Source organism: Pseudopodoces humilis, chromosome 8, assembly GCF_049639895.1.
Source record: "Pseudopodoces humilis isolate 2021_Gansu_Grassland_sample_001 chromosome 8, ASM4963989v1, whole genome shotgun sequence".
Lineage (NCBI taxonomy): Eukaryota > Metazoa > Chordata > Aves > Passeriformes > Paridae > Pseudopodoces > Pseudopodoces humilis.
Window position 1 is genome coordinate 1003096 of NC_142207.1, and position 27915 is coordinate 1031010.

Genomic DNA, 27915 nt, shown 5'->3' on the forward strand with positions numbered 1-27915 from the left:
TGAACTTGAGTCATTTATTTATCACTTTGCCCAGGCTTAAGAACATAAGTTTCTTCTCTAAACAAAGCCTAATGAAATACAGATGTTTTTTTTTTTTTTTTACCCCCAGTGTTTTTCCCGGTGGCTTCGACACAGGGAACAAAAGCCTCCCCCCAAAAAAAAAGAAATCCCTGAAAGCAAACTAGAACCCAGCAGTGGATTTAAGGCGAGCAGCTTCGGTGTGAGGGGTGAACCAAAACACCTCCTTGGAGGGGAAAAAAAACAAACCACATGCAGCAAACAACTCGGGTGAGCAAATCACGACCCACAGCAGGAAAAACAAAAACCCCAAACGCTTTCAACTCAAGTTCAACTTACCCTGCGAGTTCCCCACTCCGTGTCGGCCCTATTCTCTGGGGAATACAGGGGAAGGAAGGCCCCTCTGCGTGTTTTTCGGGATACAGAGTATAAATACAGGAGGAGTCATGCCACGGACTAGATGCAGAGGTTTGCACACTATTATTGCATGCGCTGGGATCGTACACGCCGAGGACGCGGCCCTGGCTCAGAATCCCGCGGGATGCTCCAGTCTCCCGGAGCACCGAGTCCATCCCGGCTCCCTCGAGTCCCTCCCGGCTCCCTCGAGTCCCTCCCGGCTCCTCGGCGGCCCCGAGCCCCCGGCAGCCCCCGCTGGCCCCGCGGTCCCGGCCGCGTGGGATCCCCCGGGCCCGGGGCGTTATGTGAAGCGGTCGGAATTCATTTTGCGCAGTTTGGGCGGGAGGTTCCCCTCCATCCTCCCCCCGCCCCCCGACAGCTTCTGCAGCTTGGGGGGCAGCTCGGCCACCGACTGGCTCATGGGATCCGACATCATCTTCGTGGTCTTAGAGCCCAGTTTCTCCTCGGAGTTGCCGGGCACCGAGCTGATGCGCTGGAGTTTCATGGGCAGATCGCCCATGCTGTAGGCCTTCTCCGAGGTGGTGGAGCTCATCCTGAGCAGTTTTTTCGGGAAGTCGTCCCTCCCGGTGATTTTCTGCAGTTTTGAGGGCAGCTTTGTGCCCACCTCGTCGAGCCCATCCAGGCACTCCACTGAGTTGTTCCTCTCCTTGCTGTTGCTGACGGCGGGCGGGATCAGGGGCGAGGACATGAGGAGCATCTCCTCCTGCTCCTTCACGCTGTAGGGCGGGGTGGGCACCTCGAAGGTGGCATGGAACTGGGAATAATCCACTTTGAAGAAGCCTTCCTCCAAGGAGATCACCGGAAAGAAGCGATGGCCCCAGAGCACCTCGTCCTCCGTGTAGGATGTCCTGGCTTGGCACGTCATCCCTGCAAGGAAAAGGGAGGAAAAGCTTCCACCAGTTCCAGGAAATCTGGGATGCACAGAAATCCTGGAGCAATTCCATGGAATTAATTCCATGGGTTTAAATATATATTAAAAATAAAAAGCACTGGCCTGCCCTTGTGTGGAGGAAATGATGCACCAGGGGAGGTTTAGTTTGCTATGAGGGAAAATTCCTTCATGGAAAGGGTTGTCCAGGGCTGTGGTGGAGTCCCCAGCCCTGCAGGGATTTCAAAGCCCTGTGGATGTGGCACCTGGGGACGTGGGGCAGTGGCGCTGCCCCATGGTTGGACTTGGTTGCCTCAAAGGTCTTTTCCAACCGTAAGGATTCCGTGGTTTTAGGATTCTACAGCTGTAAAATCGTCATTCCCGAGGGGAAAGGAGCCAGCATCCATGGAAGAGGTGGAACTGAGGAATTCCCACCTACATTTGCAGGCCCTTTGTGAAGGTGCTGCTGCCAAAGGGACACCGGGGCTGCCTGAGAGCCCTGGGACCGAAGCAGGAGCTGCAGGGGTGAACGGGACTTGTCAGCTCCTAAAGCATTCCTGAGTTATTCCATGTGTCCCTCATATCCATGAACACACACGAAACCAGCCCCTCACCAGCACATCCCAACCCAGCAGCCAGTCCTACAAATTCATTTATTCCTCCTCAAAGGCCTCCCCACCAATCTGCTCCCACATCCATCGCTGCCGGGCCAGGATCCAGCTCCAAAAGATTAACAGGGAATAAAATCCATGACTAAGGCACAACACTGCCCTTCCTCTTCCTCCCACCGTGGAGTAAAGTCCCCTCAAGCACCAGACCTAGCCACCCTGGTGACCCCTGGGAATCAGAGGGAGATGATGCTCTGGAAGTTTCCAGAAGAAATCCTGCTCTTTTTTATCCTCGTTATTATTATTACCATTATTTATAACCACTCTCTGCAGAAATCTGTAAATAGAATTACTCTGCCACTTGCTCCTCCGAGTGGAAATGTGACATTTGGATTTCAGGAAGCTCCATCCACCTCTGCAAACACATCCCCTGCCTGGCTCACCAGGAGCCGGGAGCAAAGGGAAGGAACTTGGGAAGGCACAGGAAAAACAACAGCGGGGCTGCAGCGAGAGGGAGTGGGATGGAATGTGACACACAGCCAGGAAAATTCCAGTTTATCCCACCTCATGCTACTGCTGATGGAATTGGTGTTGGTTTTGCTGCTGGTCACCAGACAGAACTCCGTTTTCCACTTTATCTCTCGGGAGGAAAACGTGAATCCAGGGATTTTAGTGCTGGATGCTGCTCCCGCTGCCAGGGAGGCCTCACATCTGCAGGAGCACAGCAGGAGCCATCCCACAGCCTCACCCAGGACGTGTTCTGTAGTTCCCAGGGAATTTCCACCCAGAGCCACGTGCTCCTGTTCATGGAGTGCAGTGGAAGCAATCCCATTCTGGAAGGGTTTAGGGAAAAGCTGCAATTCTGAGGGAAAGGGCAGTTTGGGAGAGCTCCTCTTCCAGCTGTGCCCCTGGCTCTGCAGCTGCTCAGGAGCTCCTCTTCCAGCTGTGCCCCTGGCTCTGCAGCTGCTCAGGAGCTCCTCTTCCAGCTGTGCCCCTGGCTCTGCAGCTGCTCAGGAGCTCCTCTTCCAGCTGTGCCCCTCACTCTGCAGCTGCTCAGGAGCTCCTCTTCCAGCTGTGCCCCTGACTCTGCAGCTGCTCCAGGGCTCCTCTTCCAGCTGTGCCCCTCACTCTGCAGCTGCTCAGGAGCTCCTCTTCCAGCTGTGCCCTCACTCTGCAGCTGCTCAGGAGCTCCTCTTCCAGCTGTGCCCCTGGCTCTGCAGCTGCTCAGGAGCTCCTCTTCCAGCTGTGCCCTCACTCTGCAGCTGCTCAGGAGCTCCTCTTCCAGCTGTGCCCTCACTCTGCAGCTGCTCCAGGGCTCCTCTTCCAGCTGTGCCCCTCACTCTGCAGCTGCTCAGGAGCGGCTTCAGCAGCAGCTCCTGGAGCTTCCCCTCCTGGGCCTCAGCCCCGACTCTGACTGGCACCTCCTCAGGGACTGAATGTGGGATTCCACATCTGAATCCTCATCCACATCTGCATCTGTACCACATCTGTATACTCATCCACATCTGCATCTGCATCCCTATCCATATCTGTATCCCCATCCACATCTGTATACTCATCCACATCCCCAACCACATCCAATCTGCATCCCCATCCACATCTGCATCCACATCTGCATCCACATCCCCTTCTGCATCCACATCTCCAGACCCAGATCCATCTGCATTCCCATTCCCATCCAAACTCCCATTCAAATCCCTGTCCCAATCTGCATCCATATCCACATTCCTATCCCAGCAAATCCCATGGCAATGTCCCAAGGGCCATTTCCACCTCCTGCCCCATGGTCCTGCCTCTCCCACAGGCTTTTCCAAGCAGGAATTTCGTACCCACTATTACCATGGGAAAACGTATCAGCAGAATCTCGAGAAAATCAGCTGCAGATTCTGTCTCGTTCCCACACCAGCTCACTGGAGGGAAAAATACTTGCAGGAATATCGTTTGTCCTTCAAATCCATTTCTCTCCCTGCCCAACAAACCCAAGGGCACAAGAAGAGTCTCTCAGGATGAAGAGCAGCAGCCAATATTCCCAACATTCTTGGGAACACGTGTCAGCCAATGGACAGCGCTGAGAGGTGCTGCCATGGCCAGGACAAGAAATCAATTCCCAGCTTTTCTTCCAGCTCTGCTGTGTTTTCCAGCTTTTCCTTTGTGTTCCTTTCTCTCAGCAATGCCTCAGCCCTGGCTCTGAGCTCCTGGTGTTGTTCTGCTGTTCCACACTTGTATTCCAGCAACACCAGGATTCCAGAATGGTTGGGACGGGAATGGATCTTAAATCCCACCCCAGCCCTGCCATGGCAGGGACAGCTCCCACTGTCCCAGGCTGCTCCAAATCCCATCCAGCCTGGCCTGGGACACTCTGGGGATCCAGGGGCAGCCATGGAATAACCTGTGCCAGCCAGGAATTCCCAATATCCCATCCATCGCTGCCCTCTGGCACTGGGAGCCATTCCCTGGGTCCTGTCCCTCCATCCCTTGTCCCCAGTCCCTCTCCAGCTCTCCTGGAGCCCCTTCAGGCCCTGCAAGGGGCTCTGAGCTCTCCCTGGATCCTTCCCTTCTCCAGGGGAACATTCCCAGCTCTCCCTGGATCCTTCCCTTCTCCAGGGGAACATTCCCAGCTCTCCCTGGATCCTTCCCTTCTCCAGGGGAACATTCCCAGCTCTCCCTGGATCCTTCCCTTCTCCAGGGGAACATTCCCAGCTCTGCCTGGATCCTTCCCTTCTCCAGGGGAACATTCCCAGCTCTCCCTGGATCCTTCCCTTCTCCGGGGGAACATTCCCAGCTCTCCCAGCCGGGCTCCAGAGCAGAGGAGCTCCATCTCACACCAGGACCTGTGTCCCCACCACCCCTCCTGGAAAGCACCAAACCCCAAATCCCTGAGTATTTCCGTGTTATCCCACAGAAAGAGCGGGATCAGTTGCCTGCTCCCCACCTCTGCCAGCCCTCCTGCCAACCACCCCAGGACTATATTCCATTCATTTTGCTCATGGATATCCCTCCTGGCTCCCAGTTTTCAGTTCCTGCTGTCGGCATGGGTGGCTTCTCATTTTCTGAGCTTTTTTCCCCTCAGGGTTCCCCCTGAGCAGGACCCGACACACCCAACACCCCCACCAGGGGCCTGCTCCCGCCTTCCCAAGTTCTCCACACGGTTTATATTCATTTCCAGGATAAATTCCTAGCTCTGGCTTGGAAGCAAACAGGCTGCCTGCAGTGGAATTATTTATTATGGAATTAAGGAGCCGTTTGTCAAAGGAAAATGCTTTGGAGCGTTTTGTTCCCTGCTCCCAGCTCAGCCTCCCTCGCCGAGCCAGCAGAGCTCTGCCCGCACACAAAGCCCACCTGAACAGGTACAACAACACACAGATTCCGGGAGAAATATCCCAAAATATCCAACAAAACCCCTCTCCATCGCTTCCAAACCAGGGAATGTTTGTTGTGCCTACAGGGAATCCAGAGGAGCTGTGGCTGCCCCATCCCTAAAAGTGTCCAAAGCCACTTGGATGGGGCTTGGAGCAGCCTGGGATAGTGGAAGGTGTCCCAACCATCCAATTAAGGATGATGCTTAATTTCCTTTCCAATCCAAGGCATTCCATGATCCTGTGACTCGCTGTCAGCCCAGCTCGGAGCTGCATCCCCGGATTAATGAGGGGGCAGATGGAGGCCAAAAAAAAAAAGCCGTAAATAAATGCTTTGACTAATTCCAGCCTCTAATAATCCTCCAATTACTTCCAAATTTCCAAAGGACCCAGATGGAGCTGGCTGTTTCCTAGAGCTCATCATAAATTGCCTTGAAAAGAATCCCAGCCCTGTTATTTATCCCATTTCATTATTCCCGAGGTTGGCCGCTGCCTGAGGAATCACGGATCGTTAATCAGATTTTTACAAACCCCCTCCCTGCTCTGGGAGAGGCCTCAGAAGCGATTTTGGCACCCAGAGGTTCCGTGGCTCTTTTCCCTCTCCAAAGGAATGTTGGGAATTTCACCTTCAGAGCCGTTGGAGCGCAGTTTGCTGGACACAGGGACACCGGGTGTCCTCCCAACGGGGAAAAGCTCATCCTCACCCATGGGGAAAGAGGGAATTTATTGGGAATTACAGAGACTCAGCAACACCTGCTCCCAGCAGCCACAAAAAGGGCATCTCTGTGTCCTAGGATTGGGAGGAAGAGGAATCTCCAGCAAGAATTCCTGGCCAAAATGCACAAATATCCTTCTTTTTGCCAGGTTTTTAACTTTTTCCTTCGGAAGAGCTCCTGCCCTGCAGGTTAAAACCCTGGGGCTGAGGCAGGGGCTCTTCCCTGTGCATTTCTGGGGCATTGATCCACCTCAAACCTGCAGTTTATCTGTAAAAGCTCCAAAACACCAGCTAAAAATGAATCACACGGCAAAATCTGATGGATTTCTGCTAACGGAGCTAAGTGGGAATTGTGGTTTAAGGCCCAAGAAGGGAAGAGCAAAGCCCGATTAGGACTGGACACAAAACCCCACAACGCTCACCCTCTGCTCCTGAGCCAGGATCTGCTGCTGCAGGGAAAAGGATTCCCACAGCAGCCTCTCCTCTTCCAGAGGGATTGATGGAATGGTTTGGGTCACAGGGGAAATCAAGGATCATGGCAGGGACACCTCCCACTGTGTCCAACCTGGCCTGGGCTGCTCCCAGGGATCCAGGGCCAGCGTCACTCCAAACACAGGGATAGCAGCTGGCTCATCCCACTTTTCTCAGGAAAACTGGGATATCCTGATGTTCACAGCTGGAACGGTGACAGACGGCTGAGAGCTGCAACCAGCCCGGGAAAACGGGGACACAGCCGGGGGTCAGCCCCTGATCCAGGGGGGTTCCGGCTCTCAGGCTCCTCCTCTCCCCCTGCACTTCCATGTTTTCCATGAAGTTCAGCTCCAGGCTGGCCCTGATTGAAGCCATGATGGCTGGAATGCTCCAGAATGTCCAATCCATGGCTGGGGAGAGCTGGGAATGTTCCCCTGGAGAAGGGAAGGATCCAGGGAGAGCTGGGAATGTTCCCCTGGAGAAGGGAAGGATCCAGGGAGAGCTGGGAATGTTCCCCTGGAGAAGGGAAGGATCCAGGGAGAGCTGGGAATGTTCCCCTGGAGAAGGGAAGGATCCAGGGAGAGCTGGGAATGTTCCCCTGGAGAAGGGAAGGATCCAGGGAGAGCTGGGAATGTTCCCCTGGAGAAGGGAAGGATCCAGGGAGAGCTCAGAGCCCCTTGCAGGGCCTGAAGGGGCTCCAGGAGAGCTGGAGAGGGACTGGGGACAAGGGATGGAGGGACAGGACCCAGGGAATGGCTCCCAGTGCCAGAGGGCAGCGATGGATGGGAGATTGGGAATTGTTCCCTGGGAGGATGCTGAGGCAATTTTTTCCATAAAAACCCATTTTGGTTAAAGAGAATAAAAATACAGCATTTCCTGACATGGAAGACACCAAATGTGTCCTAAGGGTACCAGCCATAAAAAGCCCTTTATGAATCCATGGAAACACCACAGAATCCCAGGATTGTTTGGGTTGGAAGATGATTAAAGGCCCTCTAATTCCAACCCATGGGCAGGGACAGCTCCCACTATCCCAGGGTCCTCCAAGCCCCATCCAGCTTTGGACACTTCCAGGGATCCAGGGGCAGCCACAGCTGCTCTGGGAATTTTAATCCCAGGGAATTCCAACCCACAGAGATTTGACACGTGAACTCTGTGCAAAATGATCTCCAAGATCCCTTCCAACCCCAACCATCCTACGCTCCCCTGGCTCCAGATCCCGTCAGTCAGACACGGTTTTATCCCAAAAAATCCCTTTATTTCTCCTCACCCCGAGGAGCAATCCCAGGCTCCTGCCCTGCTCCTCAATCCAGACACGTGCTTTATCTCCATTCCAGAAATACCTCCGCGCTATTCCCGCTGTTCTCCCGGAGCATTCCTGACATTTAAACAGAGCCATGACACCAAAGGCATTTTCCTTATCAGCCAGGCCTCTTCCAGGGACACTTTTTAATCCCTCACACCCCCAGCTTCCCTGGCACCCTCAGCAGCTCATCCTGCTGTTTGCCAGGACCATCCTTAGCCCAAATCACCGCAGGTTTCCAAAATCCCATGGAAGCAGAGCAGGAAAGCACATCCTGCTCCTGCTCCCACATCCAGGGATGCTCTGGCAGGTGAGGAACCTCCTTTTGCTGTATCAAAAAAAAGAGGGGAAAATGAAAGTTTGGAGCATGCAGGGCTGCCCTTCCAGGCCTGGAGCAGGGTTTTCCATCCTCTTGGAAAAGCTGAGGCAGGAGCAGTTATCTGGATCAGACATTCCATGCAACAGCACACATTCCACGCAGTAATTAATCCTGGCTCTGCTATTTTTATCCTCTCCCGATTTTTTTTTTTTCCCTTAATCCCAACGCCGGGCTCTGCTCCGTTCCTCTTCCCCACGGCTGGAATGCGTCAGGGCCGATCCCAGCCCCTCCAGCTCCCTCCTTGGAGCAGGTTCCTTTCCCAGAGCCATCTGCCACGTTCCCAGGTTTGCATCATTCCCTCCCACCCGCCTGGGATTGACTCAGCAGCAGCAGCAGAAGGGCAGGATTGCATTCCCTGCTCCAGGCAGCTCCTGCTGGGAAGCACCGGGAAGGGCAGGGGGGAAAGGGATGAGGGACGGGAATGGGAGAGGTGATGGATCCCCTCTCCTTGGGTGGGGATATTCCCAGGCAGCTGGGGACATGGATGAAATGGGGTTTGGATAAAAGCTGGAATTGCCCACCCATGCCCTGGAAAATGCTGTGGGTGCTCTCCAGAGCTCCCACTGGCCTCAAGTATTCCCAGATTTTTCCTGACAGCACAGCCCCATGGAAGCATTCCTTATGCTGAACAGAGAACCCCAGGCTGCCTCAGGTTGAAAGAGAAATTAAATCCCATCCCACCATCCCAGGCTGCTCCAAGCCCTGTCCAGCCTGGCCTGGGTCATTTCCAGGGATCCAGGGGCAGCCACAGCTTCTCTGGGAATCTGTGCCAGGGAAAAAACTCCTTCGGGGAAAGGGCTGAGCAGCCCTGGCAGTTCCCATCCCTGAGGAATTCCAAAGCCCTGTGGATGTGGGGACATGGGGCAGAGGTGGCCTGGGCAGTCTGGGAATGGTTGGGAATGGTCTCAGAGGGATTTTCCTAAAAGGAAAAAGAGCTGGTTCTGCTTTTCGTGGAGTTAGGGCTCCAAAGTGCAGCTGGAAATGAGGGGATTCACTTGTAGCTGGATGTTGGGAATGCTGGGGAAGAGCCAGGGGGGAAAGGAACGCTCTGTTCAATCCCAGGAGAGCGGTGGAGGTCAGAGCAACACCTGAGGGGAGTCTGGGGAGCAGGGAGGAAAGAGGAGAAAGCCCAAAGCTATTTACAATATTTTCTGCTCTCCAAACGGGAACATTTCCATTGTGAGCCCTCCCCTCCCCTCTCCAAACACCCACCCGGCCATATGGGCTCAGCACCGAAATAGAGCTTCCCTCTGCAGCCCCACAAACACCCCGAGCCACCCAGAGCCGCCTTCCCGCATGGAAAACCCAGCTCTCCTCACATGGAAAGGGACAATTTCCTGGAGGGGAAATCCAGCAGGGCCACACAGGCAGAGCATTCCTGGGATCCGGGATCTGGGAATGCTCCCTGAGCGCTGCCAGAGGCAGAACTGCTCCTGCCTGCATCCCTGCCTGCAGGCACCGATGGAAAATGGGAGACTGATGGGAATAGAAGTCAGCAGCCACTTTCTGAGCTGAGAATATCCTGCACCCACAGCAGGGATCATCCGCCTCGGATTGGCCAGAGGAGCTCTGGAATTCCCTTCCCTGGAAGTGGCCAAGGCTGGAAGGGGCTCGGAGCAGCCTGGGATAGGGGAAGGTGGAGCTGGATGAGCTTCAGGGTCCCTTTCCAGCCAAACTGGGCTAGGATTCCATGATTTTACAGCAGGAAGCAGGGTTTGGGAATAACCTCTCGGGATTTAGGGATCCATTTGTCGAGTGTCTTTAAAACACCGAACGTTTGGAGTCCATCTATTCATCCCCAGAGCTGCTTCCAACAAAGCTGCTCTGCGATTCCTGCTCCTCACCTGCTGCTTCTGCCTGGCCAAGGAATTCCAGGAGAAACCCCTCCAAATGGATCCTGGGAGAGGGAAAACAGCTGGAGATGTGCCAGAGGGGTTGGGATGGAGATCAGGCAAGGTTCTTCCCCCCGAGGGTGCTGGCACTGCCCAGGCTCCCCAGGGAATGGGAACATTCCCGAGGCTGCCAGAGCTCCAGGAGTGTTTGGATCCAGGGATGCCCAGGGTGGGGTTTTGGGGTGTCCGTGCAGGGCCAGGGGCTGGATCCACGATCCTGTCTGTTCCTCCCAGCTCTGCTATTCCACACTTCTCTGCAAACCTCATTCAGTGTCCCCTCGTGGGATCCCATATTTCAAATTCCTGGAGAACACAGACTGCCGTGATCCCGGGATCGTCCCAGGGCTGGATCCAGGGGGTGACCCCAGAGCCTGCAGAAGGGGATCAGCAGCCCCTGGCAATCCCAACCCTCCTGTTCTGAGGGATCCTTCTGCTCCTCTGTGCCCCAGGCAGCTGCTGAGGCTGTGCTGGAGCAGCTTTTCCAGCCCCTCACCTGCATCCCTCTGGCACTGGGAACATCCCGCTTCCCATTCCCAGCATCCGGAACAGCTCCTGCCGTGGATTTCAGATCCGTGCACAGCTCTAACACCGCAGCCCTTGAACTAAACATAGACTGTGGCACGCAGCCGGCGGGAGGAGCTGACAAACATTCCCTGCCTGGCATCGGGAGAACAGATTCCCAGGAAAGAGAGGATCAGGGCTGGCAGCTCTGTGGGAACGGCTGTCAGGCTGGATTTGCGGCTGGAAAAGGCTCTTTGGGAATCCACACACGCCTTGCTGGGCCACAGATACACAAATCCATACAAATACCGTGGAATGGCAGACTCCCGGAGTGGTTTGGGTTGGGAAGGACATGGAATCTCATCCCATTCCACCCCCTGTCTCCCACTACCCCAGGCTGCTCCAGCCTGGCCTGGAACACTCCCAGGGATGGGGCAGTTTCCCCTTCCCATGCAGCGAGCAGAGATCCCACTGGGACCTCCCCAACATGGAAAACCTAGAAAAAAATTCCCAAAGAGCATCTCCACACCCTCAGCAATTTCATGCTGGATTTCCCCCCTTGCTGACACTCTCCCGATGCCCCCAGGTGCTCAACACCTCCGAGCTGCTCCTCCACCCGCAGCACCCTCAAACCTCTCCAGGGGGAGAGCAAACATCCCAGAACTCCTGGGATGACCATTCCCAAACCCCACGGGCCCCACATTTCCTGCAGCAGAGGCTCCCGGCTGCTGGATGCTGCTCCCTGCCCGTGGCTCCGATCCGAGGGAGGCACAGGGAAATCATTTCCTGCAGCGTGCGAAGGGAGGGAGGCGATCCCGATCCCGATCCCGCAGCCAGGGAAGGTTAATTAGGGCCCCATCCCTGGGGATGTGCTGGAATCCAGCGGGCTCGTTATTCCCAGGAGGATCAATGGCCACATCCAGCCTGAGCTGCACCAATCCCACATGCCTGCCAGGGGTTTCTAATTTTACACGCCAGCCCTGCCTGCCGTGCCCGTGCTGCTGATTTAGCTCTCCCCAGGCCGCCTCAAAAGCCTCCCCGGCTGCAGCATTTTTGCCATTTTAGGGAAAGCGATGCTTTTTTTTCCCCCTGAAGGTTTCAGAAGCGGCTCGGTGTTTATGACATTGGGAATTCTGGTTCTTTGCCTTTTCCCATCCCAAATGTCAGGGCACTGCTTTGCTTCCAGGAAAAATCCTGGTGGGCTGCAGAGGCGCTGCCACACCTTCCCAGGATCCCAGCCTGGTGTGGGTGGGGACCTGAAATCCCATCCCACCATCCCAGGCTGCTCCAGCCCGGCCTTGGCACTTCCAGGGATCCAGGGACATCCATGGAATAACCTGTGCCAGCCAGGAATTCCCAATTCCCAATATCCCACCTATCCCTGCCCTCTGGCAGTGGGAGCCATTCCCTGGTCCTGTCACTTCTTGTCCCAGGTCCCTCTCCAGCTCTCCTGGAAGTGTCTCCTGCTCATCTCTGGAAGTGTCCAAGGCCAGGCTGGAGGGGACTTGGAGCACCCTGGGATAATGGGAATGGTCAGGGGTGGACTGGGATGGGCTCTGAGATCCCTTCCCAGCCAACCCATCCTGAAATCCTGGAAATTCCTAAAGCTTTCTGGGTAGGAGCCACTGCCGCTGCCTTTCCCCATCTTTTTCCCACGCCCCTCTCATTCCCAGGTTCCCAGTTTGGGATGAACAGGGAGGAGCCCCAAAGCAGGAAGCCACAGGCACCCACCCATCATCCCGGCCCTTCCACACCCCAAAGAGCATTCCCGAGGGAATTCCCTTGGCAGAGCACCCCAGGGCCCCCCAGATCCCGCTGCTCCGCAGCGCACCCGGCCCAGCGGCACCTCGGTGCTGCCAGGGCCAGCAGCAGCCGCTGGAATGCTGGATCCCACTCCCAGAAAATCATTAATTCTTTGTTTGTGGTGCCGGGGCTCTCAGGCTGATCCGCTCAGCGCTAATGAGCCATTAACTCCCAATTAGGAGCCTCTCCCGGAGCAGAGCGCTAATTCCAGGCAGTTCTGCTGATGAATTCATTACCAGGTGAGCTCAGCCTCGGCAGCCAGAGCCTGGCATTCCCTAAACACCCTGGAGACATTCCCGTGGGAATACAGACACCAAGGTGGGATCCCGGGATGGGCTGGGTGGGAAGGGATCTTCAATTCCATCCCAATCCAGCCCTGCCATGGGCAGGGACACCTCCAGCTATCCCAGCGCTCCAACCCGGCCTCGGACACTTCCAGAGATCCAGGGCACCCACAGCTCCTCTGGGAATTCTATTCCAGGGCTTCAGCATCCTCATAGCCAGGAATTCCTTCCCAATATCCCATCTACAGCAGAAATCTGGGATGCTTGCACAGGCATCGTGGATCAAGCCACAACTCCAGGCATGTTTTCCACGCGGTTTTTAAATTCTTAACCTCTTCCAGGTGGAAAAAAAAAAGAAAAAAAGGGAAAATCCCCTTTTTTTTTTCCTGGCTGAGGTCCTTGGCGCAAAGCACTCCAGGAATTTTTCCGAGCTTTCCAGCCCTGCCCAGGTCTGGCTGCCAAGCAGGGAAATCGTGGGGAATATTAAATATAAATCCCAGGAGCCAGCAATATTCCAGTGGGGGAAATTCCATCCCCAGCTCCGTGCCCCGGGAATTCAAAGTGTCTGCAGCACAATGAGGAGCAGGAAATGCTCCAGAGGAACACTGGGAATGTGCTCAGCACCACGGGAAAAAAGATGGGAAGAGTAACTCTATGGAATAAAAAGGGAGAGGGATGGACATTGACAGGGATCAGAGTTTGGGGAGCTCTGGGATGTGTTTTTATCTGGGACTCAGGCATGGCTCAACCAAGCACAGTATCCAGGAACCCCCCCACATCCAGAATCCCAGCATCCCGAGGCTGGAAAAGCTTTCCAAGGTCACCGAGCCCAGCCTGCACCCGATCCCCACCTTGTCACCCAGCCCAGAGTCAGATGGGATACAGGGAAGGAATTCCTGGCTGGGAGGGTGGGGAGGGGCTGGGATGGAATTCCAGCTGGGGCTGCCCCTGGATCCCTGGATGTGTCCAAGGCCAGGATGGGATTGGGATTTGGAGCAGCCTGGGATGTGGGAGGTGTCCCTGCCACGGCAGGGGTGGCACTGGAGGGGCTTTAAGGCCCCTTCCCACCCAAACCATTCCATGATTCTGCGATTCCATGATCTTTCCTGCACTGACAACACACTTTAAATTTAAACATGTTCCATTTCTCGGTTACACCGATCCCAAAAATATCCCAGAAGCCACAAGCAGCCCCACACCCACCTCCAGCCCACGCGAAATCCCTGGAGAAGCCAAAGCCGGGACACAGCCGGGAGCAGGGAGAGCAGAAAGATGGAGAGAGCTCTCCCTGTGGGACACGAGCCGTGCCAGGTCCTTAATCCCAATCAGTGCCGGGTTATTGATCCCAGAGCCGTGTCCCGGCGGATCTGGCTGCGGCCACAGATCGATACCTTAACGAGGAGAGGAAATCTCGGCAGGAAAATCGCTGCTCCGCTCCTCTCGGCACCTCCACGCTTTCCCTGGGGCTGTCCCCATGGAGCAGGAGGTGATTCCTGAGGGATTGGGGTGCCTGACTCACCCCAGAGCAGCTGTGGGACCTCTCAGCATCCCAAAGCCATCCCTGCCACGAATCCCAGAACATGGAATGGTTTGGGTGGGAAGTGACCTTATATCCCATTCCACCCATTCCATGGCAGGGACAGCTCCCACTGCCCCAGGCTGCTCCAGCCCTACCTTGGACACTCCGGGGATCCAGGGGCAGCCATGGAATAACCTGTGCCAGCCAGGAATTCCCAATTCCCAATCTCCCATCCATCGCTGCCCTCTGGCACTGGGAGCCATTCCCTGGGTCCTGTCCCTCCATCCCTTGTCCCCAGTCCCTCTCCAGCTCTCCTGGAGCCCCTTCAGGCCCTGCAAGGGGCTCTGAGCTCTCCCTGGATCCTTCCCTTCTCCAGGGGAACATTCCCAGCTCTCCCTGGATCCTTCCCTTCTCCAGGGGAACATTCCCAGCTCTCCCTGGATCCTTCCCTTCTCCAGGGGAACATTCCCAGCTCTCCCAGCCTGGCTCCAGAGGGGCTCCAGCCCTGGAGCAGCCCCAGGACTCTCTAGCAGCTCCATGTCCGTCTGTGCTGGCCCCAGGGCTGGGGTAGAATTCCCCTTTCCCGCTGGTCCCAGACTTCAGAGGCACCGGGACACCCTGACACAGCGCCCTGCTCCGGGCAGCCCCATCCCCGTTCCCATCCCTGCCTGGATTTGCTGTGGAATCCTGGGGGTTTATCCCAGGCACTGAGTGCTCTGGAATTTGTTCATCTCCTGCACCATGAGCCCAGGAGCTCCAAGAGCCACTAAAGCTGGAAAACAAGGACAAGGAACCTGTAATAAATACTGCAATTAGAGGAGGGAGCTGTTCCCAGCCTCCCCAGAGCTGGAGCGGCACACACAGCTCCCAAACCTTTGGAATCCTGTCACGGGCACTGGTGGGCTCCCGGATTCATTCCCAACCTAGCAGGATGATCCCTTCCCTGGAGGCCTCCCAGGGCAGCTCAGGGGTCAATGAAAAGGAGCAGATTTTATCTCCATCCCCAGGAAGGGTCCTGGGGTCCTCCAGGAGTGGGGAGCGCCGCATCCCAGGAGCACCATTCCCACAGGGATGCAGCCCCAAATCCCACAGAACCGCAGGGAGGGGCGGCAGGAGCAGCCCCCAGCCCTCCAGGCTGTTTCCAGCCCCAGCACAGCTTTCCCCTGGGGAAATTCCCAACTCCTCCTGACATTTGGGATGACTCTCCGGAACGTCCCAGCGTTTTACCCACGCCAGGCCTCTCCCCGTGGTGCTGCCACGCGCTTTTATCATCATCCGGCTGCGGCGGCCCCGCCGTGACCTCAGCGCTTGTGTAACTCACAGCCAGCTAAAACCCAGCTCTGCCCTAAACCTCGGCCTAAAACCACCCGGGAACGAGGCACAAAGCAAGGCCTAAACTCCAACCGCTCCATGGAAACCGGGAGCGCCCAGCTGGGACAAATCCGGCAAAACAACAGGGCCTGGCTCAGGTTCTTCCCACAGGATAAACCCCCAGGAGGTGTGGGAGTCTGGGAAGGGAAGGGATCGGATGGAATAGAGGGGCTGGAGAGTGTCCAGGGAGGGAAATGGGGTTGGGAAGGAGCTGGAGAATTCCTGAGGGAGCTGGGAAGGGGCTGGAGAATTCCTGAGGGAGCTGGGAAGGGGCTGGAGAATTCCTGAGGGAGCTGGGAAGGGGCTGGAGAATTTCTGAGGGAGCTGGGAAGGGGCTGGAGAATTGCTGAGGGAGCTGGGAAGGGTCTGGAGAATTGCTGAGGGAGCTGGGAAGGGGCTGGAGAATTCCTGAGGGAGCTGGGAAGGGGCTGGAGAATTCCTGAGGGAGCTGGGAAGGGGCTGGAGAATTCCTGAGGGAGCTGGGAAGGGGCTGAGGCTGGAGCAAAGGAGGATCCCGAGGGATCTTTTCCCTCTCTGGAATTCCCTGGCAGGAGGGGACAGCCGGGGGGGTCGGGCTCTGCTGGCAGGGAACAGGGACAGGAGGAGAGGGAACGGCCTCAGGCTGGGCCAGGGCAGCTCAGGGGGGATGTGGGGACAATTCCTTCAGGAAAAGGCTCTCAGGTGGAGCAATCCCCATCCCTGGAGGAATTCCAGTATCCACAGACAGCCCCTCTCCCCTCAGCACATCCTGCTCCCCACACACTTCCCAGAGAATTCCAGGGGTTCAGAGCCCTGAAAAGGCAGAGGAATCCCAGAGTTCGGGGGTTTGTGCCTTTCCAGGAGACGTCGAGTGCGGCTGCTCGGGGATTGCAACAGCCGCACTGGGAAGGCCGGCTCAGCTGGAATCATGGAATTCCAGAATGGTTTAGGCTGGAAAAGCCTCTCAGAGCATCGAGTCCAAGCATTCCCATCACTGCCCCACATCCCCAGTGCCACATCCACAGGGCTTTAAATCCCTCCAGGCATGGGGACTCTGTGCCAGGCCTGGACAGCCCTGCCCGTGAAGAAATTTTCCCAAATATCCAACCTAAACCTGCCCCGGTGCAATCAAGGCCTTTCCCAAGCCCCGATCCCTCAGGAGAGAGAGTCCATGAGGAAGCAGCCGGAATATTGAACACCCCCACGTTGTGCAGAGCTGTAAATAAAGAATAACGAGCACAAAAGTATCCAGGCCAAGGAACAGGTATCCATGGAAAAGCTAGCTGGGCGTTCCTGGTGGGTTGGGAGCTGCACATCTGCCTGAGGCAGGGCCCTGCTGCCGATTATTGAAACAATAAATAAATAATACTGAGGAGGCTGCTGACAAAATCCTCCAACAGCAGCATCCATAATTCACTGAGGGCAAATATCCAGGGAAAGCTGCACTGCCAGCCGATCCAGGAGGGAAATAAGGAGTGGGAAGAAGTTGGTAAAGAGAAAAAATGGCTCGGATTTCAATAAAATAAAGGATTCAAGGAGCCACTGTGTGACAAGGACAGGAGGGAATGGCTTTAAACTGAAGGATTGGGGTTGATTTAGTTGGGATATTGGGAAGGAATTCCTGGCTGGGAGGGTGGGCAGGCCCTGGCACAGATTCCCAGAGAAGATGTGGCTGCCCCTGGATCCTGGCAGTGTCCAAGGCCGGGCTGGATAACCTGGGATCGTGGGAGCTGTCCCTGCCCGTGGAACAAGATGGGATTTAAAGTCCTTCCATCCCAAACCATTCCAGGATTCTGGGAATCAGCAGCACTCCAGCACTGCAGGGTTTTATCTCTCCACGAATTTCTCCAGGAGGAGCCGTCTGGGTCTATATTTAGCCAGCAGCATCCCCACATCCCAGCACTCCAGGAAAAATTCCAGCCCTTTGCCTTCCCCTTTCCCACCATTCCCAAACCCCGCTCCGGCTGCAGCAGGACACAGCTCCCATGGAGAGCTGGATATTCCCTTTTTCCCTCTTCCATCCCTCCTGTTCCTGGCAGCAGGTGCGGATCCATAGCAGAGATCAAGTTTAGGCGCTCCCGAGCCGTCCGGCCGAGCGCACGCGGCAAAGCTCGCTCCTGCTCAGCCTCCAACAGAAATCCATGGAAAAATGGGACTCCTCAGGGAGCCTGCTGATCCAGAGGCTGCGGAAGCACCGGATCAGCACAAGGAGGCTGCTCAAGCAGAAGGAATTCTGTTTGATTAAGCGTGAGCAGGGAATTTTGGCAGAGCCGCGATTTCAGCTCCATCAGCGCTGGCTGGGATTATCTGTGGGGAAAGGGAAGCTCCTGCCCGGCTCCAGGGAAAAAGCATTCCCTGTTTTCTCTCCTGGGCCTCCAAAGAGACCTCAGGGAGAAAAGGAGGGAGCAGGGAAAGCCTGATGCGGAGAAATGCGGGATCTGGGGGAATTGCTGCCTCAGGCAGGAGGAGGGAGCGGTATCCGAGATAAAGTTACATAAGGGATGGATCCCAGACTGCTCCAGGTTGGGAGAGACCTTCAATCCCATCCCATTCCAGCCCTGCCACTGTCCCAGGGATCCAGCCTGGCCGGGGACACTTCCAGGGATTTGTTGTTCCCAAGATCTTCTCTCCCACCAGACACTTCCCTGCGTCTTCCCAGCACATTCCACCTTTTCCTCAGCTTTCCAAATCCCTTTTTCCACTTCTCCAGCCCAGCAGCTCCAGGGGGGCAGAGGGAAGCTGGAGCTGAGGGCCCCAATCCCAGGAAATCCTGGTTCTGCCAGGACCAAACGTGTTTGTCCACGTCACCAAAAAATATTGGATTTTCCACTGATGGATTTCCTATAACGGCAGCGCTGGGAAAAGATCTGCGGAATGGTCGGCCCTGAGAGCTTTAAAGGAATATTTTATCATGATCAGGCTGTACTTAAAAATATATAAAATAAAATAAAATAAAATAAAATAAAATAAAATAAAATACCAAAATAAAATAAAGTAAAATAAATAAAATAAAACAAAATAAAATAAAATAAAACAAAATAAAAGAAACTAAACTAAACTAAAATAAAATAAAGTAAAATAAAATAAATAAAATAAAACAAAACAAAGTAAAATAAAATAAATAAAATAAAACAAAATAAAACAAACTAAATAAAATAAACCAAAATAAAGTAAAATAAAATAAAACAAAATAAAACAAAATAAAAGAAAAGAAAATAAAAGAAAATAAAAGCAATTTGAAAGCCATTTTTGATATGTGAATCCTTTTTGCCTGTTGCCCTCCCATCCAACACACAAAAAACTCCCAAAATTTGGATGTAAAGATAAAAACACAATAAATAATTTGACCTCTAAAGGTCCCTTCCAACACAAACTATTCCAGAATTCCCATCTTTCATGTTCCACCCTCAAAGCTGCTGAATTTCTATTGAGGTTTCTCACTGACCCTGAGAACAGACATCCAAGAAATCCCCATTTTCAATGGAATTATCGGAATCCTGGTAATTTCAGCCCTTGATCCCCTCAGGTTGCTGCATTCCGAGCTCAGATCCCAGGGATCTGAGAGAAGCCTTCCTGTGCTTCCAGAATTCCAGGTTTTTTCATGTTTTTAAAAGCAAAACCAGAGGAAAAGGCCTTTGATGCCATCCCTACTTCTTTAATTAAAAAGCCTGGCAGGCTCTGGAGTTCTTTCATCAGCAAATCACGGGAAGAGGTTTCCAAAATAAATTTAATGAGTTTGGAAAACGGATGCACAAACCATTCCTGCAGGGTTTTGTCTCCCTCAGATTCCCATTAATGGCTCATTTTTCAGGAATTTTAGCATCTTATCAATCAACTGCAGGATAACACAAAATGATAAAGGATTACGCAATCCCAAACACATCCAGAGGCAAATCCCAGCAGGAAAATCCAGGATGAAAGTCAAATTCTCCCCAGGAACGGCACTGGGAAGCTTCCAATTCTCCATCCCAACAATGGGAAATGAGGACAAAAGATTTGGAAAACAAACCCTTGGAATGTTCTCCCCAATTCCAGGTTATCCTAATAATGGAGGGGTGGAAGAGACACCCAAAATAACCGGGAATGATCAGCACTGACCCTCAGGAATCGTCACCACCCCCGGGTGCTGAAAAGCCATTGGAGCATCTCCACTGGGAAAGGCTCCAAAAAATGGGAACAATCCCAGTGCCAGAGTGGGGCTCCTCCAGCTCCTGGGATTGGGAGGAACGCAGAGCCCTCCCCATGCAGGAATTTGAGGTCATGGAATCCTGGAGTGGTTTGGATTGGGAGGGACCTTAAATCCCATCCCACCCCTGACACCTCCCACTATCCCAGTGCTCCTGGCCTTGGGCACTTCCCGGGATGCAGGGGCAGCCACAGCTCCTCTGGGAATTCCAGCCCATTCCCCACCCTCCCAGCCAGAAATTCCTTCCCAGCATCCATCTAAATCTTCCCTCTTTTAGTTAAAACTAAAAATAAAATAAAAAATAATTCCCTTGGCCAATTCCAAGGAATCACCTCCATCACCCTTGGCCGGGACCCCTCCCGTGATTCCTAAAAAATCCCTCAGAGGAGACACTTCCCTAAAGGAAAGGCCTGGCTGGAATCTGGGAAGGGCAGGAGAGCTCAGCTCAGCCCTGCTGCTCTCCCCAGGGAATTCCAGGAAGGATCAGAAGCCCTCAGGGAATTCCAGGAAGGATCAGAAGCTCCCAGCTTCCCTCCTTCCTGCAGGAATTCGTGGGATCCACTTCCCACGTCTTTTCCTCCCCAACAGCCCAAAGCCTGTGATTGAGGAGGGTAAGGAAAGCAGGAAGGAATGTGGATATTTCCCGAAATTCGGATTGCACTGAGGGGCAGCACACGAGCTCCAGCTGGGCAGGAGGCATCCCAGAAAAACCGTTTGGATCCCGTTTCCCGAGGAAAGGCAGCGGAAAGGGGAATTTCCATCAGACTGGTCGGCAAGAAGATCCCACTCAACTCATCGGGAATCTCCCAAAAACCCTCCAGTGCCTCTGCAGCCGGGCACAGCCAAATTTCTGTGGGATATTCCCTCAAAGCCCTCGCTGCTGGAGCTGATCACGGGCAAGGATCAAAGCAGGGAAGGAAGTTCAAGGAAAAAACTCCCCCCCAGCAGCCGCTGGAGCCAACCAGGAGGCTCCAAATCCACGGGAAAAGACAGAGGTGCCTCAAACCACGGATATTCCGATTCCTAAATCCCTGTTTATCATAAATATGAGAAGGAGAAACACCCAGCACTTCGGATCCCGGCTGTAATCTGGGAGGGATTTGCAGCACAGGGAGAAAGGGGAGGAACGGAATGGGAATAACCCAGGAAATGGGAAGGAAAACAGGATCCTTCAATGATTAAAGGAAGGGAAACAATTCCTTACAAGCACCCGCTGGAGCCAACCTGGAGGCTCCAAATCCACAGCAAAGACAGCTCAAGCCATGGATATTTGGATTCCTAAATCCCTGATTATTGTAAATGTGAAAGAGGGGGAGAAACGCTTCCCTGAATGCTGATCCCGTCAGCCTTCCATTATTATCCCATCCCTGGAAGTGACCAAGGCCAGGCCATGATCATGGATCATCCTTTCCTGGCCAGAGCAGGGGTTGGACAAGGCAGTCCAGCTGAATTCCCTCCAAATTATTCCACAAAGAGGAAAAAAAAACCAGGATTTGAAAAATTTAAGATTTTTTATGGGTCTGGTCAAAGCTGATCGTTCCAGGCCTTCATCCCAATTCCAGAGTCACATTCCCAATTCTGCAGTCAACCTCTCCAAAACCCCTGGATTAATCCCATTTTTCCCTTCCCAGAGGCATCCAGGGATGTGATCCATAGGAAATGCATCCCACCATTCCCATTCTTGCCCTGCCCTCTCCTCCTCTTCCCTTTGCTCCCACTGGAAGATTTTTCCACCTTCCCAACCTTTTCATTCCCTCCCGTTTTATCCGGATCCAGCACATTTTGCTCTATTTTGCCCAATTTTCAGCTCAGCTCCCAAAAATAGGTCACAACATTTGGAACCTTATCCCAATTAAGCTTTAAAGACACAGAAATTCTTTTTTTGTTGTTGTTTTTTCCTTTTTTGCCCATTCCCTGTATAATTTCCATGTCAATAATAATTCCCAAAACAAAGCCAGGGCTCAAAATTCCAAGGGTTATTTACAAAAGAGCTTTTCTTCCCTCATTTTGTTTGGAATTAATTTTTTGAGGAATAAAAACAAGAAACCTGCAAGATCTGGTCTGCAGGTCAGGCCTGCAAATTTTCCATGAGCTTTTCCAGAGAATTTTTATGGAAATGTCACGAAATTTTAAGGGAAGTATCAGGAAGTCTTTAGGAAAATATGAGGGAGTTTGTAGGGAAATATCAGGGAGATTTTTGGGAAATACCAGGAGGTTTTTAAGGAAGTATCAGGGAATTTTTAGGGAAATATCAGGGAGGTTTTAGGGAAATATCAGGAATTTTTTAGGGAAACATTAGGGAGTCTTTAGGGAAATAAGAAGGGGTTTTTAGAGGAATATCAAGGAGATTTTAGGGAATTGTCAGTAGGTGAAGATGGGGGGTTTTTAGGGAATTATCTGGGGGTTTGATGGGAATATCAGGGAGCTTTTAGAGGAATATCAAGGAGATTTTTGGGAGGGATTTTAGGGAAACATCAGGGAGCTTTCAGGGAAGCCCATGGAGGATCCACCTTCCTCTCTGTGCTCTCCTGCCCTGGGGAAGCGGGATGGGAACGCTGGGGCCCAGAGCCGGATCCGGGATATCCCGCTCGTTCCCTGGGACACGCAGGAACGCCACATCCATCCCAGCCAGGAGCTCCACATTCCCAACCCCACATCCCAGGAACACCAAAATCCACCCCTTGGGACAGAGCCCAGTGCCAAAACCGGAGAACGCCTCCAAAGGAGCCGGAAGGCACGTGGAGCGCGGAGTTTTCCCAGGAATACCCACTCACCCGTGGTCTCCACGATTCCCTCGAGGATGACGACGATCTCGAACTGCTCGGTGTGCATGCTGCGCTGGGACAGGTCGTAGAAGGGGCTCTTGGAGTCGATGACGTGGCAGATGGTCAGCGGCGACACCAGGAACAGCTGGTCAGCGCCCGTGCTGAATCCCACGTCCAGCTCCAGCTGATCCAGGGGCAGGAATTCTCCCTCCGGAGTCTGGCGGGACTGCGAGGGACGAGGAGGGGGAAGAGAGATTGGAGCTCCTCATCCCTGGAAGCGCCCAAGGTGAGCTTGGAGCAAGCTGGGGTAGCGGAGTTCCTGCCCACGGGATGGGATTGAGCCGCTTCCCGCCCAAACATTCCACGATTCTGGGAATTCACCAGGCGGGATTGGGAATTAAGGACAGTGCGGTGCCTGGGGACACAGCCAGTCCAGGGAAACAGGGTGAGCTTCAGGGAGAGGCAAGGAAATCAGGGAATCCCAGAAAGTTTGGGTTGGAAAAGCCCTCCAAGATCAATTCCCAACCATTCCCAGCACTGCCCAAGTGCCACATCCCAGGCTTGGAAATCCCTCTGGGAATGTGACTCCATCCCAGGCCTGGAAATCCCTCTTGGGAATGTGACTCCATCCCAGGCCTGGAAATCCCTCTTGGGAATGTGACTCCATCCCAGGCCTGGAAATCCCTCTTGGGAATGTGACTCCACCCCAGCCCTGGGTAGCTGTGCCAGTGCCTGACCTCCCTTGTCCTTCCCATGGAAAAATCTTTCCTAATATCCAATCTAACTCCAGGTGGAATTCCCACAGCACCATCAGTGCCCTCCCTCCCTCCCCCGGGATCCGTGGAATTCCCAGGGAATGCAGCACATCCCTCCCAGCGCTGCCGTGTGACAGCTGCACGGGGGATTCAGGTGTTCCCGGATCCAGCTGGGATGTCACACACCCCGAGCTGCTCCCAGGGAATTTAGATGGAATTCCAGAGAAACCCAATTTAATTTTACACCTCCCCAATTCCCGGGAAGAATCCAACCCCAGGCAATTCCGGAGGGAACGTTTTGTAAAGGAATTAACCCTGAGTGACCCCTTGTCTCCACGTGATGAGGGGGTAACTCAGGAATTCTGAGCGACATCCAAGCTCTTCCCAATCCCAAAAACCCATCCCAAAATTCCCATTACAGCAGAAGAGCCTGTGCACAGATTTCCCACTTTAAGGCTCTGGGCTTGGTTTTGCTCCTGGCCTGAGCTCAGCAGGAAAAAGAAGGAATATTTCGCCATGGATTGGGGATTCCAGTTCTGCCGGAAAAGAACCTTTTCCATAACAAAATCCCTTCCCAAAGGAAATCTGAGCTGCCCTGGGGCTGCCCCTCTCCTGGAACAGACGAGACCCAGTCTAGAATTCCCCAATTCCTGCTCCACATCCCTGGGCTCCGGAAATCTGGGAGTATCAGCCAGCCTTGGCAGTGTCCTGGGGACACGGATGGCTCTCCCCACTGCAATCCCTGGCTTCCTCTTTTTTCCTCTTTATTTTCCCATTTATTGCTTTCCTTCCCCTCCTTTTCCCCTTTTTCCCCCCTTTTCCCTCTTTTTGTTTTTGCTTTCCCCCTCTTTTTTCCCTTTTATTTCCTTTTTATTTCTTCCTTTTGTTTCCCCTTTTTCCCATTTTCTTTTAGTTCTCCTCTCATTCTCCCCTCCGTGGGTCCCTTTTCTTTTCCCTTCCTCACTTTTCTCTTTTTTCCTTCTTTCATTTTCCCTTTTTTCTCATCTTCTTCCTCTTTTTCTTCTATTCCTTTTTTTCTCTTTTTTATCCTGTTTAACTTTTTTCCCCTTTTCCCCTTTCATTTTCCCTTTCCTTTTATTTTCCTTTCTTCATTTTATTTTTTCCTCTTATTTTCCCTTTCATTTTCCTTTCCTCCACTTTTTTCATTTTACTTTTTATTTTGCTCTTCCCCCATTTTTCCTTCTAATTATCTTTTTTTCCCACTTTTTTTCACCCCCTTCCCTTTTTTCCTCCCTGGAGACCCGGCCCTGCTTTTCATCCAAGCACAAACCTTTCCTTTCCCATATTTCAAATCCAGGGAATCCTTCTGGAGCCACGCTGTTCTGAAGCTCCAACTTTTAAAATTCCTCCTCTGGAACTTCCAGAGCCAAAAGAAAAAACACCAAAAGCCCCAACAATTTTCAACTGCTGGACTGGAAACGACTCATTTTTGATCTTTTATAGCTTGAAAGAAATTAAATTATTTAAATATATTTATATCTATATTTATATCTATATTTATATTTATATTTATATTTTATGCAAATATATATCTGCATACTATTAAACATTTTAAAATAAAATGTATAAATTATAAATTGCTAAGTATAAATATTTATGATTGCATATGATATAAATAGATGGAATTTCGTTATAATGCAATTTTCCATATTTATCCATATAACTAATATTTATAAATTATATTTCTAATATTACTAGAAATTAATTTATTTTTAGTATATAATGATATTATATATTATTTTAATTAATTAATTCTAATATTAATAGAAATATTATTTCTATATTAAAATAATTTTACAGCTATTAAAAGGTTATTCTGGGAGGTTTTGAGGAATTCTTTCCCTCAAGGTTTAGGGGATCCCAGCACTGGGCCAGTCCTGATCCTGAAATCCACGGGAAACAGGGATTTGGGAGAACAGGACAACCTCAGGAGCCTCCCATGGGGCGAGCATCCGTCCCCGGGGGCTGCAGGGAGGAAACCAGGAACATTCCCAAGGGGGATTCTCCCGGGAATGGGGACCCTGCCCCGGCCTGCCCAGCACCCACATCCCGAAGGAATGGCACCCCGATCCCACCGGGACACCCCCAATCCCACCGGGACACCCCCAATCCTGCCAGGACACCCCAAATCCTGCCAGGACACCCCAAATCCTGCCAGGACACCCCAAATCCCACCAGGATGCCCTTCCCACGGAAAGAGCACCTACATTCCCTGCACAGCACCCATCCCAAGGGTAGGGCACCCCAATTCCCAGGAGAACATCCATGTTCCCTCCACAGCAGCCGCATCCCGAGGGAAGGACACCCCATTCCCTGCCGGACACCAATCCCAGGGACAGGACACCAATCCCAGGGACAGGACACCAATCCCAGGGACAGGACACCAATCCCAGGGACAGGACACCAATCCCAGGGACAGGACACCCCATTCCCTGCCCAGCACCAACCTGTGGGCACCCCAGTTCCTGGGAGATCCCTGTGGGATGCTCCACATGCAGCAAATGCCCCCCGAGACAGCTCCTTCCTCCCACCCCTTCCTCCCACTCTCTCCATCCCGATTCCCGGTTCCCTCTCCCCTCTGGATCCACGGCTGCCGGGCGAGCCCCACACCACCAGCGGCTTTTCCCAGCCCTCCAGGGCAGGGATTTTCCAGGTCTAACCCTGGCACTCCGCTTTCCTTGGAGCTCACATCAATAAAGTTCAGCCTGGCTGGGCTCAGCGTTGCCCAAAAAGCTCTGGATTATGCCCGGAGCTTTCTCCTTCCCAGCTCACGGAAAGCTTGGAGCTACAAAGGATTTCCTTGTCAGGGAAATGGAGCATTTTATAGGAATCTATAAATATCCATCCCAGTCCTGCGCTGAATGTAGGAATTATCTCCAAGGAGGTTGGGAATGTGGTGCTGAAGGCTGAGCCCGCAGCCCGAGGCTCCCAGAGACGTTCCCTGTGCCAGGAAAACAGGACAGGGATGCTGGGACAGCAGCAGGACCCAAAAAACAATCTGGGATCATCCAGTCCTAGCCCTGGCCAGGGTCACCTTCCATGGACCGGGCTGCTCCAAGCCCCAGGGACGCGGGGACAGCCACGGGAGGAGCGAGGGATGTCCAAGGGACGCGGAGAGGGCAGGTGGGATGTCCCCAGGGGAGCGGCAGTGGGGCCACGGCTGTCACAGAACCACGGAATTGTTCAGGTTGGAAAAACTCTCCGAGACCCTGGATTCCAACCATTCCCAGAACTGCCAAAGCCCCCCAAGACCATGGATTCCAACCATTCCCAGAACTGCCAAAGCCCCCCAAGACCATGGATTCCAACCATTCCCAGAACTGCCAAGGCCCTCATGGAATTACAGAGGTTGGAAAAGCCCCTCAAGACCATGGAGTCCAAGCATTCCCAGCACTGCCAAGGCCCTTGTGGAATTACTGAGGTTGGAAAAGCCCACCAAGACCACGGAGCCCACCCATCCCAACCATTCCCAGCAGCGCCAAGACCCCCACATCCCAAGCGGGACGGGGACTCCCCCACCGCCCCGGGGCAGCTTTCCGGGAAGGAATTTCCCCGCTCTCCCAGGCGGAGCACCCACCTTGAGCAGCTTGCAGCGGATCTGCGCCGAGACCATGTGGCTGTTGCGGAGGTTGCCCACGCGGAACATGAGCGTGAGCTTGCCGTCGCGCATGGAGATGGCAGCGTGCTCGCTGAACATCAGCGTCTCGGCCCTCTTCTTGGGCTGCGACATCTTGATGAACATGCAGCCGATCAGGAAGGCGTCCACGATGGAGCCCAGGATGGACTGGAAGAGGAAGAGGATGATGCCCTCGGGGCACTTGTCGGTGATGTAGCGGTAGCCGTAGCCGATGGTGGCCTCGGTCTCGATGAAGAAGAGGAAGGCGGAGGGGAAGTTGTAGACGTTGGCCACGCACGGGGTGTAGCTGTCGTCGTGCGCCTTGTTGAGGTCCCCACGCATGTAGGCGATCACCCACCACATGGAGGCCATGAAGAGCCAGGCCACGGTGTAGGTGAGGATGAAGATGAACAGGTTCCAGCGCCACTTGAGGTCCACCAGCGTGGTGAAGAGGTCGGACAGGTAGCGGCTGGTCTCGCCGCCCAGGTTGCCGTGCTGGACGTTGCAGCGGCCGTTCTTGTCCACGAAGCGCTGGCGCTTCCCGCGGGGAGCGCTGCGCGGGGGCGGGAGGCCGCCGCCGCTGGCCGAGGTGCTCACCACCTGGTACTCATCGCCCAGCTTGCGCCGCAGCGCCGACATGCTCCGCGCAGCTCCGCGCAGCCCCGCGCAGCCCCCGACAGCCCGCGGAGCCCCGAACACCCCGCGGAGCCCCGAACACCCCGCGGAGCCACGAACACCCCGCGCAGCCGGCACAGTCCGAGCAGCCGGGAACAGCCTGCGCAGCCCCGAACACCCCGCGGAGCCCCGCGCAGCCGGCACTGCCCCCGCAGCTCCGCGCACCGCTTAGCCCCGAGCACAGAGCTCAGCCCCGCGCAGCCCCGCGCACCGCGCAGCTCCGCGCATCCCGCAGCTCCGCGCACACCGCGGAGCTCCGAGCACCGCTCAGCACCGCGCAGCTCCGCGCACACCCCGCAGCTCCGCACACCGGGCACCGCTCAGCTCCGCGCACCGCTCAGCCCCGCGCATCCCACAGCTCTGCACACCGGGCACCGCTCAGCCCCGCGCAGCTCCGCACATCTCACACCTCC

General features: G+C 54.0%; 1 protein-coding gene across 1 annotated transcript; it reads right to left on the reverse strand.

Moving 5' to 3' along the window:
* On the reverse strand, positions 1–27915 carry KCNJ3 (potassium inwardly rectifying channel subfamily J member 3). Its single transcript, XM_005519574.2, has 3 exons — positions 26789–27915; positions 22445–22661; positions 1–1302 (listed from the first exon to the last, which is right to left on the reverse strand). The coding sequence occupies exons 1-3, from the start codon at positions 27464–27466 to the stop codon at positions 716–718; spliced, it is 1482 nt and encodes a 493-aa protein (XP_005519631.1). The 5' UTR covers positions 27467–27915; the 3' UTR covers positions 1–715.

What these genes read in the sequence shown, in the direction of transcription:
- KCNJ3 (XM_005519574.2), bottom strand. Translation starts at nt 27,466, where the DNA reads ATGTCGGCGCTGCGGCGCAAGCTGGGCGATGAGTACCAGGTGGTGAGC. An exon ending in TCCGCTGCAAGCTGCTCAAG is followed by an intron (nt 22,662 to 26,788) that starts GTGGGTGCTCCG and finishes CGTCCCTCGCAG; the next exon opens with TCCCGCCAGACTCCGGAGGG. An exon ending in GGGAATCGTGGAGACCACGG is followed by an intron (nt 1,303 to 22,444) that starts GTGAGTGGGTAT and finishes TTTTCCTTGCAG; the next exon opens with GGATGACGTGCCAAGCCAGG.